General features: G+C 36.1%; 1 protein-coding gene and 1 pseudogene across 1 annotated transcript; one reads left to right on the forward strand and one right to left on the reverse strand.

Moving 5' to 3' along the window:
* Positions 1 to 9,712: 9,712 nt before the first annotated feature.
* On the reverse strand, positions 9,713 to 11,085 carry LOC108850473 (uncharacterized; annotated as a pseudogene).
* A 1,363-nt stretch (positions 11,086 to 12,448) lies between these two features.
* On the forward strand, positions 12,449 to 15,688 carry LOC108837046 (uncharacterized). The gene is made up of 4 exons (XM_057008174.1): positions 12,449 to 12,757; positions 14,737 to 15,071; positions 15,129 to 15,257; positions 15,358 to 15,688. Exons 1-4 carry the CDS (start codon positions 12,449 to 12,451, stop codon positions 15,686 to 15,688), a joined length of 1,104 nt encoding a protein of 367 aa, XP_056864154.1.
* The last annotated feature ends 631 nt before the right edge of the window (positions 15,689 to 16,319 follow it).

Raw genomic sequence — 16,319 nt, forward strand, 5'->3', positions numbered from 1 at the left:
AAATTTTGGACTCTTTCATAATTGTTGCTAGAATATATCATGTCTCCTATACAATGCAACCTACCAACTTAAATTAAACCAAATCTTAACCAACATAGATTAGTTAAACCTAACCAGTAACACTTTTATAATATTTTTGGTTAATCTCTTAATATAATTAGATCATATAAAACTGAACCACTCTTAAATCAACGAGTTCTATATCATTCCAGACATAAGAGAAAAAATATCCGACTCATTTACAACGTAAGCATACAAAGACCGTGTATGCTTATGCTCATTGATCTTTCAAAAACCAAATAATTGTGGCATAGACCAACATAGGCTCATGTTCGTATCACTAACTTTACTTCCATATATTTACTCTTCATCTACATCATATCACAACATATACACAGTTATGCAAGAACATGATTTTTTTTTGTTCAAATAACCAAATAATGGTGGCATATGGTCTGTAAATTTATTAAATATGTTTTTTTATATATTACATTTTACGAGACTTTTGTATAAGTTTTTTTTTGAAAAGGGCATAAATCTGTGTATAAGTTAAAAAGTAAAAGGTGTGACAAGGCAAATTATTATACCAAAAATGAAAAAGATTAAATACAAACTAATAACAAATACAACATAAATTATAACACTATTAAATTCTATATATATTTAATAAAATATTATATATATGTCTAATATGTATATATATATATATATATATATTATATAAATGTTACACAAAATATATATAATATTATATACACATATTATATATACCATATATTATTAATTGAAATTTGACAAATCAATTTCCGCCCTTTAGGGCGGGTCCTAATCTAGTTTTGTTTTAAAACATTGTTGAGACAAATCGATCTTCCTATTGACAGTTTGATATTTGCAACTTTTTTTGTAAGAAAAAATGCAAATCACCAAGAAACACCAAAGAACATAGTTTTACATTTATTTGGAAAAACAGATTAACAAACTGAGCATCATGCAAATGTAAGGTACATGAAGACCATAACAAAACAACACACAAACACAGCTTTGATGACCCTTAACTCTCTAATGCATTCCATGGACTTTTCTTCACAACGAGCAATTGCTTCTTCCATTTCTTCAACTCTACTCGTATGGCGTTTCAGGATGGTCTCAGAAGCTGTCATTGATTTATGAAACTCGGAATTGTCCACGAGCAGCACGTCAAACAGATCCCGAAAATCTTCAATTTCTTCAACAACTGATATATCAGTCCATTTGAACAAGTTGTTTTGTCCTTCATGATTAACAACAACAAACAGTAAGATTGGAGCAAGGACACGGTTATATGAATAGAGACTAACCTTCTCAGATCCCATCGGACAACAATGGAACAATCTTCCCGGATTTTTGACAGTGTTTGAAGTGAAATGATCCACTGCCTTGCCGCAATTGCATCTTCTCGGAATTCCTCTTTGGTTGGTTTGTCGATTGCTTGAATTCAAAGAAGAACCGACCGAAGACATGATTGAGTTGATCGCCCAAGTTTTCTCCCCTTGGTTTCTTTCTGTCGTGAAAGAATGAGGAAGAAAAGGGATTAGGTCAAAAAATAATAAAAAACGACATCGTTTTAATAGGTAGAATACATGTTTTATACCTGAGGCAGATCTATTAAATATCATGAAAAACGATTTAGGGGTTCGTTTAGGGATTAGTTAGGGTATGTACTTTCACCATATATCCACTAAAGCAGTGTTTATACCTGAATTAAAATAATATTTTATTAGTGGCTATAAGAACTACAAATGGAATTATCAAACAAATACATGTCATTCTCAACACAAATTATAAGAGTTTAGACTAAAAGCTAATATGTTTACGGTTTAGGGGTTCGTTTATAAGTTTCGTGGTTTAGGGTTTGTTTAGGGTTTAGGGTAAAGATTTGAGGTTTAGTATGTACTATAATAGACTTTAGTGGTTTAGGGTATTTGGAGAACTCTCAACATAATTCCTAGAAAACCCTAAAATAGAGTATTGTCAGAAATAAATAGCCAACTTAAATAGTTTCATGTCACATAATTCCTAGAAAACTCTAAAATAGAGTTATGTCACAACATTCCTAGTAAAACCAAAACAAACACACATAATCAGTCTTCTTCAAGGTCATAAGAAGCAGAAGTCTCAAACTCCGAAGGAATATGTTGTGCCATAAGCCGGATTAAAATGGGATCATAGGCAGCCTCCCATATATCATAAGCAATCTTCTGTCGGCAACCAGGCATTATTCCGTCCTCCACTAAACTGATGTCGAGACCAAGAAGGATGCACTCCAAGTGTTTGAGTGCGTATGCCCCGCAATCAGCACAAGACTTGTTCAACCTTGTCTGCATAGGCATATCTACAATCGAATATGATGACAGGAGTAGCTTGCTCTTAGATGGACCCACGGCCTTCACAATTCTAGGAATCATAGTAGCAAACTTCTCTACGTATTGCCTATTCCTTCCCTGACCGCAATCATAGACTTCCACTTTCTTCTCAATCATGTTGACGCATACAGAGACCCAATGATTACCTGCAACGCACAGAACTTATTATGTTAAAAAAATCCTTGCATAACTGAGACGTGTAGAGGAAACATGGATAATTACCATTTACAAACAGAGGAAAGTAGAGACGATCGACATCGACACCCCAGACTTTATTAGTCCGCCCATGAGATGGAAGCTCTCCTCTCCCGTAAGCAAGAAGAAGATTGGGTACTACGTAGCCTCTTTTGTCGTCTCTACACTTCTGGTATTCATTCTCGACCTGGAGGCAGAACATGGCGTTCATGAAAGCAACCCGGTCTATATTCCAGCGCCTCAAAGATGTCTTCTCTCGCCATATATACATCATCGCATCCATTTCCTAGACAATTAACCAATGCATAAGGACAATTAACCAATGCACAATCAAATATATGTTACAAATATACAACCATTCCAACATGTATAACAAAATAATACCTCGTTTCCAAGCCATTTGCCAGCACAAACTATTCTCTGAGCGACGGTCAAATTAAAGACAAAGGGACCAATCCTCAAAGCTGTTGGGTTCATAGACCATTGGGTGAATCGATCCCACGATTCTTCGGTGAAATAATAAAGTGACGCCTGTGGAGAACCATCATCTGCCATTGGTGAGTCACTAAGCTGAAGCTTCCTGCTTGGTTCTCTACACCATCTATCCCACTTTACCGATGTTGGAGCTGCATTTTCTTGCTTTGATCCCCCTTTTGGTAGTTTCCGGACAGTAGTCATTGGAGTCCACCAATCACTTGCATCCTTGTCGTTATTGGTCTGTGATGGATCAATATCGGGTACGAACGAGGCTTGAGAAAGCCCATCAAGGCCTTGCGTACCTATTGGTTCGTCCATATCATCCGCTTGACTGAAATTCTCATCCTGTTAATTCAAGCAATGAACAACCAATTAATAAGGAAAACAGATTCTATATACACAAGCTATTCATAAAAAACATGATTCAAATACACATCATAATTATCTCACACACAGTTCACATAACAAAATACACATCATAATGCCGATACATAATTAACACTTACAAACCAAACACACTTTCAAAACGAGACAATGCAAAACACATCACAAGGCCGAAAAACAGAAAAAATAACAATAAAACAAGTTAAGAGACATTTGAGAGAGTTATGGAGGCTAGTGGTTCTTTACCAAGCGGTTGGACCTCCTCGGTGGGTTGCTAGACGCTGGCTTGCTAGGCTGTGGGTTGCTAGACGCTGGTTTGCTAGGCGATGGGTTGCTAGGCGATGGCTTGCTCGTAGATGGCTCAACTTCCACGCTTGAATCCCTACGTAGAACTTTAAGCTCAGACTTTATTTCCTCAAACCTTTCACCCATCTGTTTCTCTAGCCTCTGCTCCATCGCAGCAAAATTCTGCTGAAACAAGTTTGCCACAAACTCCTTCATATCTTCATCAAATGGAGCCTGTTGTGCTCTAGTATGTAGAACCTTCTGCTTCCTTTTTTCCATTCCACGATCCGGAAGCCTCTTCTTTCCCTTTGTAGCTCTGGAGCCTATGTTTGCTGATCCTTTTGGAGTTCGAAAGTCATCATCGCTCCCACCTGATTCATCGCTCCCAGCTTCACCATCATCGCTCCCACCTGCTTCATCGCTCCCAACTTCTCCATCAATCTTGGGTACTTCATCATTCCCACCTTCCTTGTCATCAAGCCCAAATGAAAAGACTATTGTCTCTTCATACTCCCAAGTATGATCACTGAAGTCATGGTTAGCCATTATCATCCTCTTGAGAACCTTGATTCTATCATCCTCCACCTCATCTTCTCTCAGAAAAGTTATACTATCAACTTCATCACAATTGCCTGTCCACGAGATGTATGGATAGAGCTCATCCTACACAAGAAAGGTAAAGAAGATTGAATTAACAATAATGAGAGTCAAACCGGATGAAGTAAAAAAAAAACATAATTACCATGGGTGTGAAGATGTTCTCCAACTGAATGAGCTCCTGGTATGAAATCTTTCCAGCTCCCATCCAGTTTACGCATCTAGGACCGTTCTTAAAACTTTTGTTCAGTTTTCTTCCACAGAGCTTTCCAATTTTTGGAATTGCTTCCATTGCCCAAATCTGAAGAGCGTAGGAGAAGCCATCTAACACGTAACTCGTAGTCTTCTCCTTCAGGTTGTCACGTGTTTTACCTATTGACTCGCATAGAAGGTCGAAAGAAGCAACTCCCCAAGGGTACTTTCGGACCTTCTCAAGATCCATGACCAACTTGATGTACTTGATGGGGATATTTGCCTTCTGATCTCTCGCGCAAACCATACACACAATGATGCAAAGATACACCAGCCTAATTCGATCAGCATTACTCCACTTCTTAACAGCTAACCTGTGTTTCTTCCACAGCTCCAACATAGAAATTCCCTTATTACTCTTAATGACTAAGCTCCAGAAACCACCATCATCTTCCCAGTCAACCGGCTCCTTAAGGGAGAGACTAGCATCACACTCAAGCCCGGTAACTGCATGGTACTCCATCAACGAAAACCGGAGTGCTCTCCTCGCAAAGACAAACCAAAGCTCATGCGTTTTGTAAGTCACGAGCTCCCTACACAAGAAACTGTGTATCACCCTCGCCGAGTAACCCAAACCATTCTCGTGCAACTTGAAAATCGGAGCAAAAACCCGATCTTTCTTCACTTCGTTCAACTCCTTTGGCAGCCATTCCTCCAACCTTTTGAGATACAGTACCATCCTACAGTTGTTATTGATCTGACTGACTTGAGTCTCCTCACCCGGCTTAAAAAGGCGTTTTGGTAACTCTTGAGACATACCTACAATCAAAGAAACAATTGTAATCAGAGCACAAGCAAACAAAGAACAATTTCATCACCATATACGACAAGTTAGAATGTCTATCAAAGAGTAAAATCGATGTTATTGATCTTACAAAAACATCTCACATTTCAAAAGAAATTAAGTAAAATCAAAAAGACCCAAAGAATAATGCTGTGGAAATTATTGTGGTCTCTTCATCAAACATCGACAACCAAAACAACAACTACGAAATCTGGTAAGACAAACCCACAACCAAAAATCAAAGTTTAAGAGAATCAGAACAAGTAATCACAAACCTAGTGTTTAGAAACGTGAGATGGTGATGAAATTGATGGTAGAAGAGGAAGAAGAGCCACCGAGGTTTTCGTTGAGTAAGAACAAATCTCCAATTCTTCAATCTGTAACTGATAACAAAGACAAAGAACACAATTACGAGATTAAAGACGAAAAATAAAAGTGAAAGAGTGAAGAAACGATTTGGCTTTGTTCTTACCAGAAATCGCCATTGAAATCGCCATGGGAGAGCTTTTCATTTCGGCGGAGAAGAGGAGGAGAGTAAAGGTCGATTTACTCTCTTTACCCTAATCGAGTTTTTGTTTCTTTTTTTTTTTTTTTTTTTTACTTTCTGTTTTAACTGTTTTGTTTTTTTATGTTTTATTGTTTTTATTTTTTTAACTCAGTAAAAAAGTAGAAAATCGAAAATTTAAGGGCAATATGGTATTAAAGAAAAGATAAATCCTACTTACCTAAAAATTCTTCAACAAATCTTATTTGGACAAACCTCCAAGAAAAGTGTCTTTATTTTTCAATTTTCTCTTATTTTTATTGTGGTTTTAGTTTAATTGACCCATAATCTTCTATAACTTCTTAATGATCTCGAAAAGCATTCTATATCCCCACTCATCGATTTCTCTTCCTCTCAATTTCCTTAACCTTTTTATCAGTTCCAAAATTTTCTGGGCTGATTGATTTACAAATAAAAATCAACGAAAATCAGATAATACAGTGAGAATTCAATATAGTGATGTAAGGAAGGAAGGAAAGAGATAGCATCTACATATCTTACCTGCGATGAATTACTTCTCAAGTGGTCAAACAATTTTTCTTATACATGATTTGAAAGAAAATAGGGTCTGCTAATTGGACGAATCAGATAGAAAAGTTCTGAAAAGGTATTATTTTTCTTTTGTTGTTCTTCTTCTAGTCTATTTCCTTCTGTTTATGTTTTAAAAAAAAATGGGTGCAATTCATTCTTTTCTTTGGCAGATGAAGAATCTCTTGTAAACTAAAGAAGTCAAGTCTTTGGGAAAAGCAGAAGATGGAAAATTCTTAAATGATAGTTTAAGTAGTGGACTGATTCACCTTCATGCTAATGGAGGTCGAAGATGAAAATGAAGAAGAAGAAGATGTCTTTTCTAATTGTTTAACAATTTTTCCTATGTGAATTCATCTTTTTATTTCTGTGTTTCTTTTTTTTTGTAGAGTCTATGTATATTTTTTATTTTTCTTGTCTTCAATTTTCGATAATGGAAAAAAACAGTTTTAAGGAAAACATTTCAAGTAATTTACCTACTGAAATTAATTTAATATCAAATTCACAAATGATAAAAAGATATTTTCGATGATTGTAAATTAAATCATTATTAAAATAAATTTTATAAATTAATATTAATTTGGCTTCAGTTATTAGGAAATGATATAAATAACTAGAATCGGTTATTTAAATTGATACCAAACTAATATCATTTAAAAACTGATGTAAATGTTGACATCATTTTATTGCAACTGATACATATTGACATCACTTATCATAATTGATGTAAACATTTAACATTTTCACATCATTTTTTTAAAGAATTGATACAAATTATTTGCATCACCACTTTCAGAGTCATTTAATTAAGTGATGTAAAACTATTTTACATCAGTTATAAGTAATGCAAAAATATAAAATAAATGATGTTAAACTACTATTTTTTGTAGTGATGCTTGGAATGTAGTAAACATTGAAAATGAACTAATGATCTTCATTCTTCAAGCGTATGAGAATATTTCATTTACCTTGTACCTCCATCTTCGATTCATCTCCCAAAGTCACAATGGTTTTCACCGATTCATCAAGCTCCACAAACATGCTTTTATTCCCACACATGTGGTTGCTTGCACCACTATCAAAGTACCACTTGTGAACCTCGTTTGGTTCATCGTTCTTGTAAGCCATCAATAACATATCTTCTTATTTACTCCTTTCTTCAACATAGTTGGACTTTTCTTTAAATCTATTGTTGTTTGGAGTTTTTCATTTAGAAGCATAACGTCCAAACCCTCCGCAACTATAGCATTTGATGCTTGATTTATCATACTTTGATTTTGGATTTCCTCTTCCACGATCTCTTGTTGAGTTCTCTCCTCATTGTTTGAAGTTCTCTACATATGGTCTCCAACCTCGTCCATTTACACCACCACCTCGTCCTCGGAATTGATCACCACACGTCTCAGATGATTTCGACAAGCTTCTTCCTTTTGATCAATTCTCATATTAAGAACTTGCTCCAAAATATCTTCTTTCTTCTTCTTCTTTTTTTCATAAGCTTGTAGTGATCCAAGAAGTTGCTCCACCATCATAGTCTCCAAGTCTTTCGTCTCTTCAATCACGGTAACAATGTACTCGAGTTTTGAATCCAACGATCTGAGAACTTTATCCATGATTCTCACCTCATTAACTTCTCACCATTTCTTTTTAGGTTATTAGTAACCGTCAAGACTCTTGAGAAGTAATCTGAGATGAGTTATCTTTCCTTTATTTGTAATGTTTTAAATTCTCCTCTTAGAGTTTGAAGTCGTACTTTCTTAACTTGTCCTGCTCCCTTGTAAGAATTCTGAAGCTTCTCGCATGCTTCTTTTGACGTCCTTAAACCAGCAATCTTCTCAAATGTATCTTCATCTAATCCTTGATAGATTAGACAGAGAACCTTCTTGTCTCTCTTCCTTGAATCTCTCAAACTATCCTTTTGAGTTTGAGATAAACCACCATCATTTTCCGGTTCATTGAAGCCTTTCTCAACTATCTCACATACATTATGTGCTCCTAAGATAGCCATCATCCTAAGACTCCAATTTTCATAGTTGCTCTTAGTGAGCAATGGAGCTTGGAAGGGAATACCATTATTTGCTATTTTCAAAAGGAACTTGTAGCTCTGATACCACTTTGTTGGAATGAAAAACTTCATAGAAATTGAGAAAGTGTTATAAGTGTCTGAAGAGAAAGAAACTTTGTGAAGAAGAAAGCCTTTTATAACTTAGAAGAGAATTTTTATTACTTGGATAATTGTTACAAACTTGGATTGTTTTTTAATGATGAAAATGAGAAGAGATGAGAGGTATTTATAGCCTCCAAAATACAAAATAACTCTTATATTTTAATCATGAATCTTGAGAATTCTAGCATAATATCTTATATTATTTTATCTTAGTTATCTAGATTTTTATGTTAAGGAGGTGGAATATTTCTCTAGAACTTGAGTTATGTTTTGGATCAATACATGATTAGCCCAATAACATTTGACCCAAATTAAGTTTACTTTTCAACAACTGCCACTCAGCATGGTATATCTCAAATTAAAGAGGAAAAAATTACGTTAGAATTAAGAAAGGAGTTGGAAATCATAACTTGAGAAATAAGGTTGATGCCATTCAAGAAGTCAAGTTCTCAGCGTCCTTCATTATTTGCAGCTACTACCTCTGTTCTCCAATTCCAACCAGGGGGTGCATGTAATTGAGGAGCAGCAAAAATGGCAAAGAAACTGCAAAAACGTTTATGCTAGTCAAATTTTGGTAGGTTCAAAAATATGTTTGGTGAATCATGGAGCCATGGAGGAGTTGTCATTAACCAGAGTAAATAAGAATAAATTAAAAAGGATAGTTAAGAAAAAAAAGATTAAATAAATAAAATAGCAAAAAAATATAATCATAACTTATTTTTCTCTCCTAACACAGTGAGAGAATAAAATGATATATTACCTTTAATTAAACTGTAAGAAAAGATTTAAAAAACTGTGAAAAGTGATTTCACCAGACTCGCAAACTTTCGGTTAGCTGAGAGTAAATTTTTATATTTCTTAAAGTTTTTTGCTATTAATGCTAGCCCTAATTTAAAATCAAACCTATAGATAAAAAAAACTTTTGATTCAGCTATCAGAAGATGGAGATTCGGACACCAGTCCTACTCTAATCCACAAGATTACTCATAAATTAATATATACCTAAAAATTCATAAAGTTAATTGTAAATTAAAGTTTATCAAAACCTAATTGTGATTTTTTCGAATACATCCTTTTCGATAAAACAAATCAAACAATCATTTAAAAACTGATTTCCAATCCGATTTCGTCGATCCCGTCTTCACGATCTTCATGGCCGAAAAAATTCTCTCCACAGTTGCAGTAGCAACAGGCAAAATCAATATCAACTTCAGCAGTCTATAAACCAGAAGAAATGAAATATGCTTTCGAGTTTCCACCAAAGTACGAGCAAGTTCTCTAAGAACTTCTAAATGAATAAATATGTCGTCACTTCGAATGTTATTAGTATAGGTATCTAACTGTTGTTCAAGAGATATGCATTCTCCATGGCTAAAGTCATATGGATAGAACGTCGCTAACCTCATCAATCTTGAATTGTTAAACTGAGAGAACGAATCAATGGGAGACAAAGAAGCAGCACAAATAAGCAGTTCAGTGTTAATCTCGTTAAAACGATCATTAAATTCTTGAAGTTGCAGATCCAAAATTGCAATATAAGCAATTGGCCTTGTAGTGATGTACATGTGTGACTCCTGTTTTTCTCCTTGGATTCTTTGAGTCAATGAAAACATCCTCCATTTCAAACTCTTCAATGATATGTTTCTTACAGAAAGAAGAAACCTTAATCATAAGAGAACTTCATCCATCATATCTAAATTTCTGCAACTGTTTTCTAGTTGATTTCACCAATGACATTGCATTCAAGATATCTTGATCTCTGTTTTGCAGGGACAAGGACAAGCTATTTGTGACTCCTAAAAGGTGCACCATTACTTGCAAATAGAACACAAAATCAAATTTGTTGACGTATCTTAGGAGATCATATGTTTGACGCCTTTTTGAGTCATCTTGACCATCATTTTGAACACATTCAAGCACCTTTACGATTGAAGAGAAACACTCAACCACGTGCAGTAAAGTTCTATAGTGAGAACCCCAACGAGTCCTCCCTGGTCTCTGAACAGAAACATCTTGGTTTAACCCTTTTCCGGTCTTACGTTCACCATTATCAACTTCTTTCTCAATCGTTTCTTTGTGACTTTCTCGGAGCAAATCTTTCCTTTTGCATGAAGCTCCCACCACATTTAGCAATAGAGAAATCATATCAAAAAAGTCTCCAACATCAAAATGTTTTTGAAACTGCCACAACAACCAATTGAAGCTGATGAGCAAAGCAATGGACATGATATTCTGATGAGCTTTCCTTTGAGATTAGTGACCTTAACCCATTGAATTCATCCTTCATGTTACTTGCCCCATCATAACGTTGTCCTCTCACTTTTGTAATGCTTAATCCATGCTTAGCAAACAAAGAATCAATAGCAGATTTCAAAGTTGATGAAGATGTATCACTTACATGAATAAGACTTATGAATCTCTCTTTAAGTATACTGTATAGTTTTGCATTTAAACTCAAGTTGTAAGTCATATTTGGAAAATCCTCTAGAGAAAAATGATAAAATAAATAAAATAGCAAAAAAAGAATGTAATCATAACTTATTTTCTCTTCTAACACAGTGAGAGAATAAAACGATTTATTACCTTCGGTTAAACAGTAAAAAGATAAAGAAAAATTCTGAAAAGTGTTTTCACTTGACTCGCAAAATTTTATATTGCTCAAAGCTTTTCATAATTAATGCTAGCCTTAATTTAAAATCAAAGCTAGAGATTAAAAAAAATTTGATTCAGCTGTCAGATGATGGAGATTCGGACGCTAGTCCTACTCTAATCCATCAAGATTACTCGTAAATTAATTTCTACCTAACAATTTATAAAGTTAATTTTAAATTAAAGTTTATCAAAACCTATTTAGTTTTCATTTGTAATTCACTAAAATATCCAAATTTAGGTAAAATCATTGTATAATCTCTAAATTACTTGAAATTTTCTAAAATTTTTAACCATAAAATAACTAATAGTCTAATACCAAGTGAAATAGAAGAACAACTTATATTTTTTTTTTTAAGAATATCAAAAAAGTATTTTATGGTTGCATGCTTTAAGCTGACTTTATTCCCCTAGAGTATATATGCTAGTGGACGTAACGTAGATCACCGGAGAAGGAGGCAAACCATTTTCTCGAGAAAACTAGAGAATCCGCGCAAGGTGCGATGGGGCGTGTAATGGCGGAACCACCACCACCAATTCTCATGTTTTTGAAAGCGAGAGACGTTCTTGCGACTCCAAGCCACCAAGGTTTAGAGAGCGTCGTCAGCCATCTCTTTATAGATCAAGAAACCGCCGAATATCAAACGGCGAATGCTCTCTTCAACTTCCTCATCCGTAACTTCGCCAACTGCTTAACCCTAAACCTTCTAATCATGTACCTATCCTCTTCCATCGGCCTCCACAGATATCACTTGATGAATCTCCTCGTCGAAACCCTCCACCACTACAAGAACCGCAGGTTCGAACTATCTCTCGTTGCTCTCAACGAAATCAAACCTCTTGTGATTTCTTGCTTGAGGATGCAAGAACCCGATATCAGAATCTTCAGGCGGATCGTTTCTTTCATCGCTTACGACGTTATGATACTCAACGGCGGATCGGACGAGCTCAGCGAATGTATCTACGAGGTATCGTGTCACGACCCTCTAAAGGCTTTGCACGTCTTCGCGGACTTGCCTCCAATGTACGAGAGGTTCATATACAACTGTGGAGGGATGGTTGTGGAGAAAGCAGAGAAGGTGTTGCTTGTTCCTTATCAAGACTGAGTCGATGATTGGAGCTTGGGTTTGCAAGCTGTTGTGAAACTTGGGGTTCAAGTCTTGGATTCTGAGTTGAGTAACGATATGTTGAAGAGTTACCTTACTCTTCTTGTCAAGGCAGCGAGTGATCTTGTGGAGAAGGGAATGGAACAGTTTCTGGTACGAGGGCTTGCAAATCTCGAGAAGTTCTTGGAACGAGAGAAGAGCTTGTATAATTACAATAAGGATCAATGGGATTTCGTGTCTTGTTTCTTGTCCAAGATCAAAGACTTGGGACCACTAACGAAGGAGGCTACTGGGAAGATCCATCGTTTGGTTAAGTCTACCCCATCACTCGTTCAACAGCCACATGAACATGGAGCAGGTTCTGAACATGAATGGTCTGATCGTTCGGTAAGTAGCACGCCGATCTCAAGAGAGGAGAAGACGAGTGTTACAATTTGGTATCAGAGCGGGTTCCGTCCCGGCTCTGACCTGGGATGGCGATTTATGGGACTCGGGTTTCAGTGATTTTTCAGTGATAACCCGTCCTGCGGAACCACCCGTCCGTAGACCCAAGCTCACAGCGTGCAGCGCACCGACCCCAACCCCTCCATTATGAGTTCTCACTAACTCCATAATTAGGTTGTTGATGAGGTTCGAACCCCCGACCTCACCCTTTAACAACTCTCCCACATGACAAGCTGTCACCAATTAAACTGCAGATGAATTGGTGACAGCTTGTCATGTGGGAGAGTTGTTAAAGGGTGAGGTCGGGGGTTCGAACCTCATCAACAACCTAATTATGGAGTTAGTGAGAACTCATAATGGAAGAGTTGGGGTCGGTGCGCTGCAGCCCTGTGAGCTTGGGTCTACGGACGGGTGGTTCCGCAGGACGGGTTGTTACATAAAAGTCATCAATTGGTGACAGCTTGTCCTGTGGAAGAGTTGTTAAAGGGTGAGGTCGGGGGTTCGAACCTCATCAACAACCTAATTATGGAGTTAGTGAGAACTCATAATGGAGGGGTTGGGGTCGGTGCGCTGCACGCTGTGAGCTTGGGTCTATGGACGGGTGGTTCCGCAGGACGGGTTGTTACATAAAATTTATTTATGTTATCCCCATAATCTTCATTGTTTTGTTTTCCTTAGGTACACATTTTCTTAAAATTTATTTATGAAAGTTGTATTCCATAACATTTTCACAATACAATTACTTTATAGTGCTGGTTATCTTCATAAGTATATACCCCATATTTTATTATTGATTGTGTTCGTTGCCTTCAAAATACATTATTGTAACACATATAGCCTTATGTATTCATTTATCTATAATTTATAACTGATCCATACTAATATTATTAAAAATTAACTATTATTTTCTATAATTTTTAGATTCAGCTCACTATTCATTGCCTCGTATAACATATATTTTAGTTTCATAAGTATTATTAAGTTTTTTGTTATCTAGATATAATATAGTTTTTCGTATACAGGTGAACAGAATATGGGAATCAAAACGTGCGACCTATTTCTTGGACCATGCTTTCAATATATGAGTTGTGGTAATATTTGCAAAGATAAACTTGGAATGGGCGCAGGAGGCTTTTGCGACATAAAAGTCAATAATTATTGTCATTGCACATATGATTGCACATATGATTGTTTTAAGGATAAAACTCATGTGTGATTTCTGGAATGCTATGAAATGTCAATTTTTCTTAATGTATAAGTAAGAATAAGGAACAAGACTTAAATATGTGTTGTATTTGATAAATAATTGATATAAACTTATTTTTAATAATAGATTTTATATATCCATAACCTCTTGGTTGAGTTGTGAATTCCTTGATGGAGCTGAAGCAACGATACACAGCTCAACTAAGGGGTTATAGAACCACGCTTGGGACCTGCCAGCTCAACCAAAGGATTCTAGGGATAAGAATTGGAACTGCTAATCAACATGACATCCAGAATCGTTCTTCGATTAAGAAATCAAAGATACGCAGCTCTGATACCACATGATGTAGCGGAAGAAACGATACACAGTCCAACCAAGGGGCTATGGAACCATGCGTTGGGACCTGCCAGTTCAACCAAGGGATTCTAGGGAATCCTCGCTTGGGACCTGCTTCTTGATTGAAGAATCTAATCAAATCAATACAAGGGATAGATAATACTATTCTCCCAAAAAGCCAAAACTCTTTATCAATCAGATCAAACTAAATACAACTATAGGCTTGAATGCTTATTTATAAAAATCATTAAATCTATGAAAACCCTAATCTAAATTAAAATAGGAAAACTATTAAAATATAAAAAAAATAAATAAAAAATAATTATCTATTCGTATAATTTCCAAATATATTGCTGCATCATGTACTCTTCTTGTGAAGGCAGCGACTGATCTTGTGGATAAGGGTATGGAACCGTTTCTGGTACGAGGACTTGCAGATGTCGAGAAGTTCTTGGAACGAGAGAAGGGGTTGTATAATTACAATAAGGATCAATGTGATTTCGTGTCTTGTTTCTTGTCCAAGATCGAAGACTTGGGACCACTAACCATGGAGGCTACGGGGAAGATCCATCGTTCGGTTAAGTCTACCCCATCAGTCGTTCAACAGCCACAGGAACATGGAGCAGGTTCTGAACGTGAATGGTCTGATCGTTTGAACAACTTACAGCCGCTTGAGATCTTAAGAGTCTTTGCGTCCACTGATGTTGAAGAGAGGTTCAGAGAAATAGCAATCAGACGGCTCAATGATTTTCTCTCTGATTACATTTGAAGGGAAGAAGAGTCAACAGACGCTTCATTGTTGAGAGAACTTCAGCCATTGCTCATCTCTTGCCTTTGGGAAAAAGAAAGAATCTCTGAGAGCATGTTCAAAGTCCTTAGTGAAGTTGTCTACAGCATTGCGTTTGAGATTATGATCTCCCATGTTGAGATATGGGACGTTCTTTTTTTTTTTTTTGCTAAAATATATGGGACGTTCTTGGCTACTATATTACATCAACAGGGAAACAGATTTTCAGAGAGCGGTTTATATCTTCCAGTGCTTAACAATGTGGCTTCATGAGGAGTTTATGGATCCTATAGTGGAGCATCTTCTCCCGAAGATAAACAAAAGGCTAAACCCACCCAGTGATGTTTTGGTAGATAACAGCTGCTGGGTCTTGTCGTTTTTGGGTGCCTTCTGTGTCATCATTCAACTAGTAGCGATGAAATTTTATGCTGGAACTGTGATGGAGATGGCAGATAATATGGTAGATTCAGTGACGGAGCTTGTGGAAAGAAAAATGGAAGTTGGTTTGCGAGGAGAGCTTTCAGAGATTTGGAAATCATTGTGAAGAAGCAAATGGAATGGTTTCGTAACGACGAGTACGAATTGATTAAGGCTCTGCTTCAGAGACTCTACCTAATCAAAGGCATGTCAACGGAAAGCAAGATGGTGTTGTGGAGAATCAATGTGTTTGTGGACAGAGGAATGGCCGATCATGTGGCCGCTTAAGAGTTGTATACGTTAGTGCCAATCATTCTTTCATACGGTTAGAGATTCTCTCTTTGGTTACGTTCCCCTCAAATGTGTTTTGTCTTTGTTTGATCATTGCTAGTTTGAACAATCTTTCTTTTGTTCAATAAAAAATCTAACTCTCGAGGGTTTGGTCTCTGTTTAACAAACATTCCAAAGTTAATCAAAATCAATTACAAATTTGTTTATTTTTAAGCTCCATTGGGCTTGTTAAAACAAAAATTTTAAACTTGTTTAGTAAAAATATATTTTACTATTCAAAATTAGTTTTTTTAATTATAGTTTTGAATTTTTAATTAAAATTTAAGGACGGTATTGCCATTTAGAAAAAAATTAGTCTAATAAAACATAAAAAAAGAAAGATTAGACTAACAGGACATAGTTGTTGTTTTTTGGGCTAAAAATACTATTTTCCAAAAAAAAAAATATTAAAAAGAGACTTTTTCATC

Source organism: Raphanus sativus, chromosome 4 (genome assembly GCF_000801105.2).
Source record: "Raphanus sativus cultivar WK10039 chromosome 4, ASM80110v3, whole genome shotgun sequence".
NCBI lineage: Eukaryota > Viridiplantae > Streptophyta > Magnoliopsida > Brassicales > Brassicaceae > Raphanus > Raphanus sativus.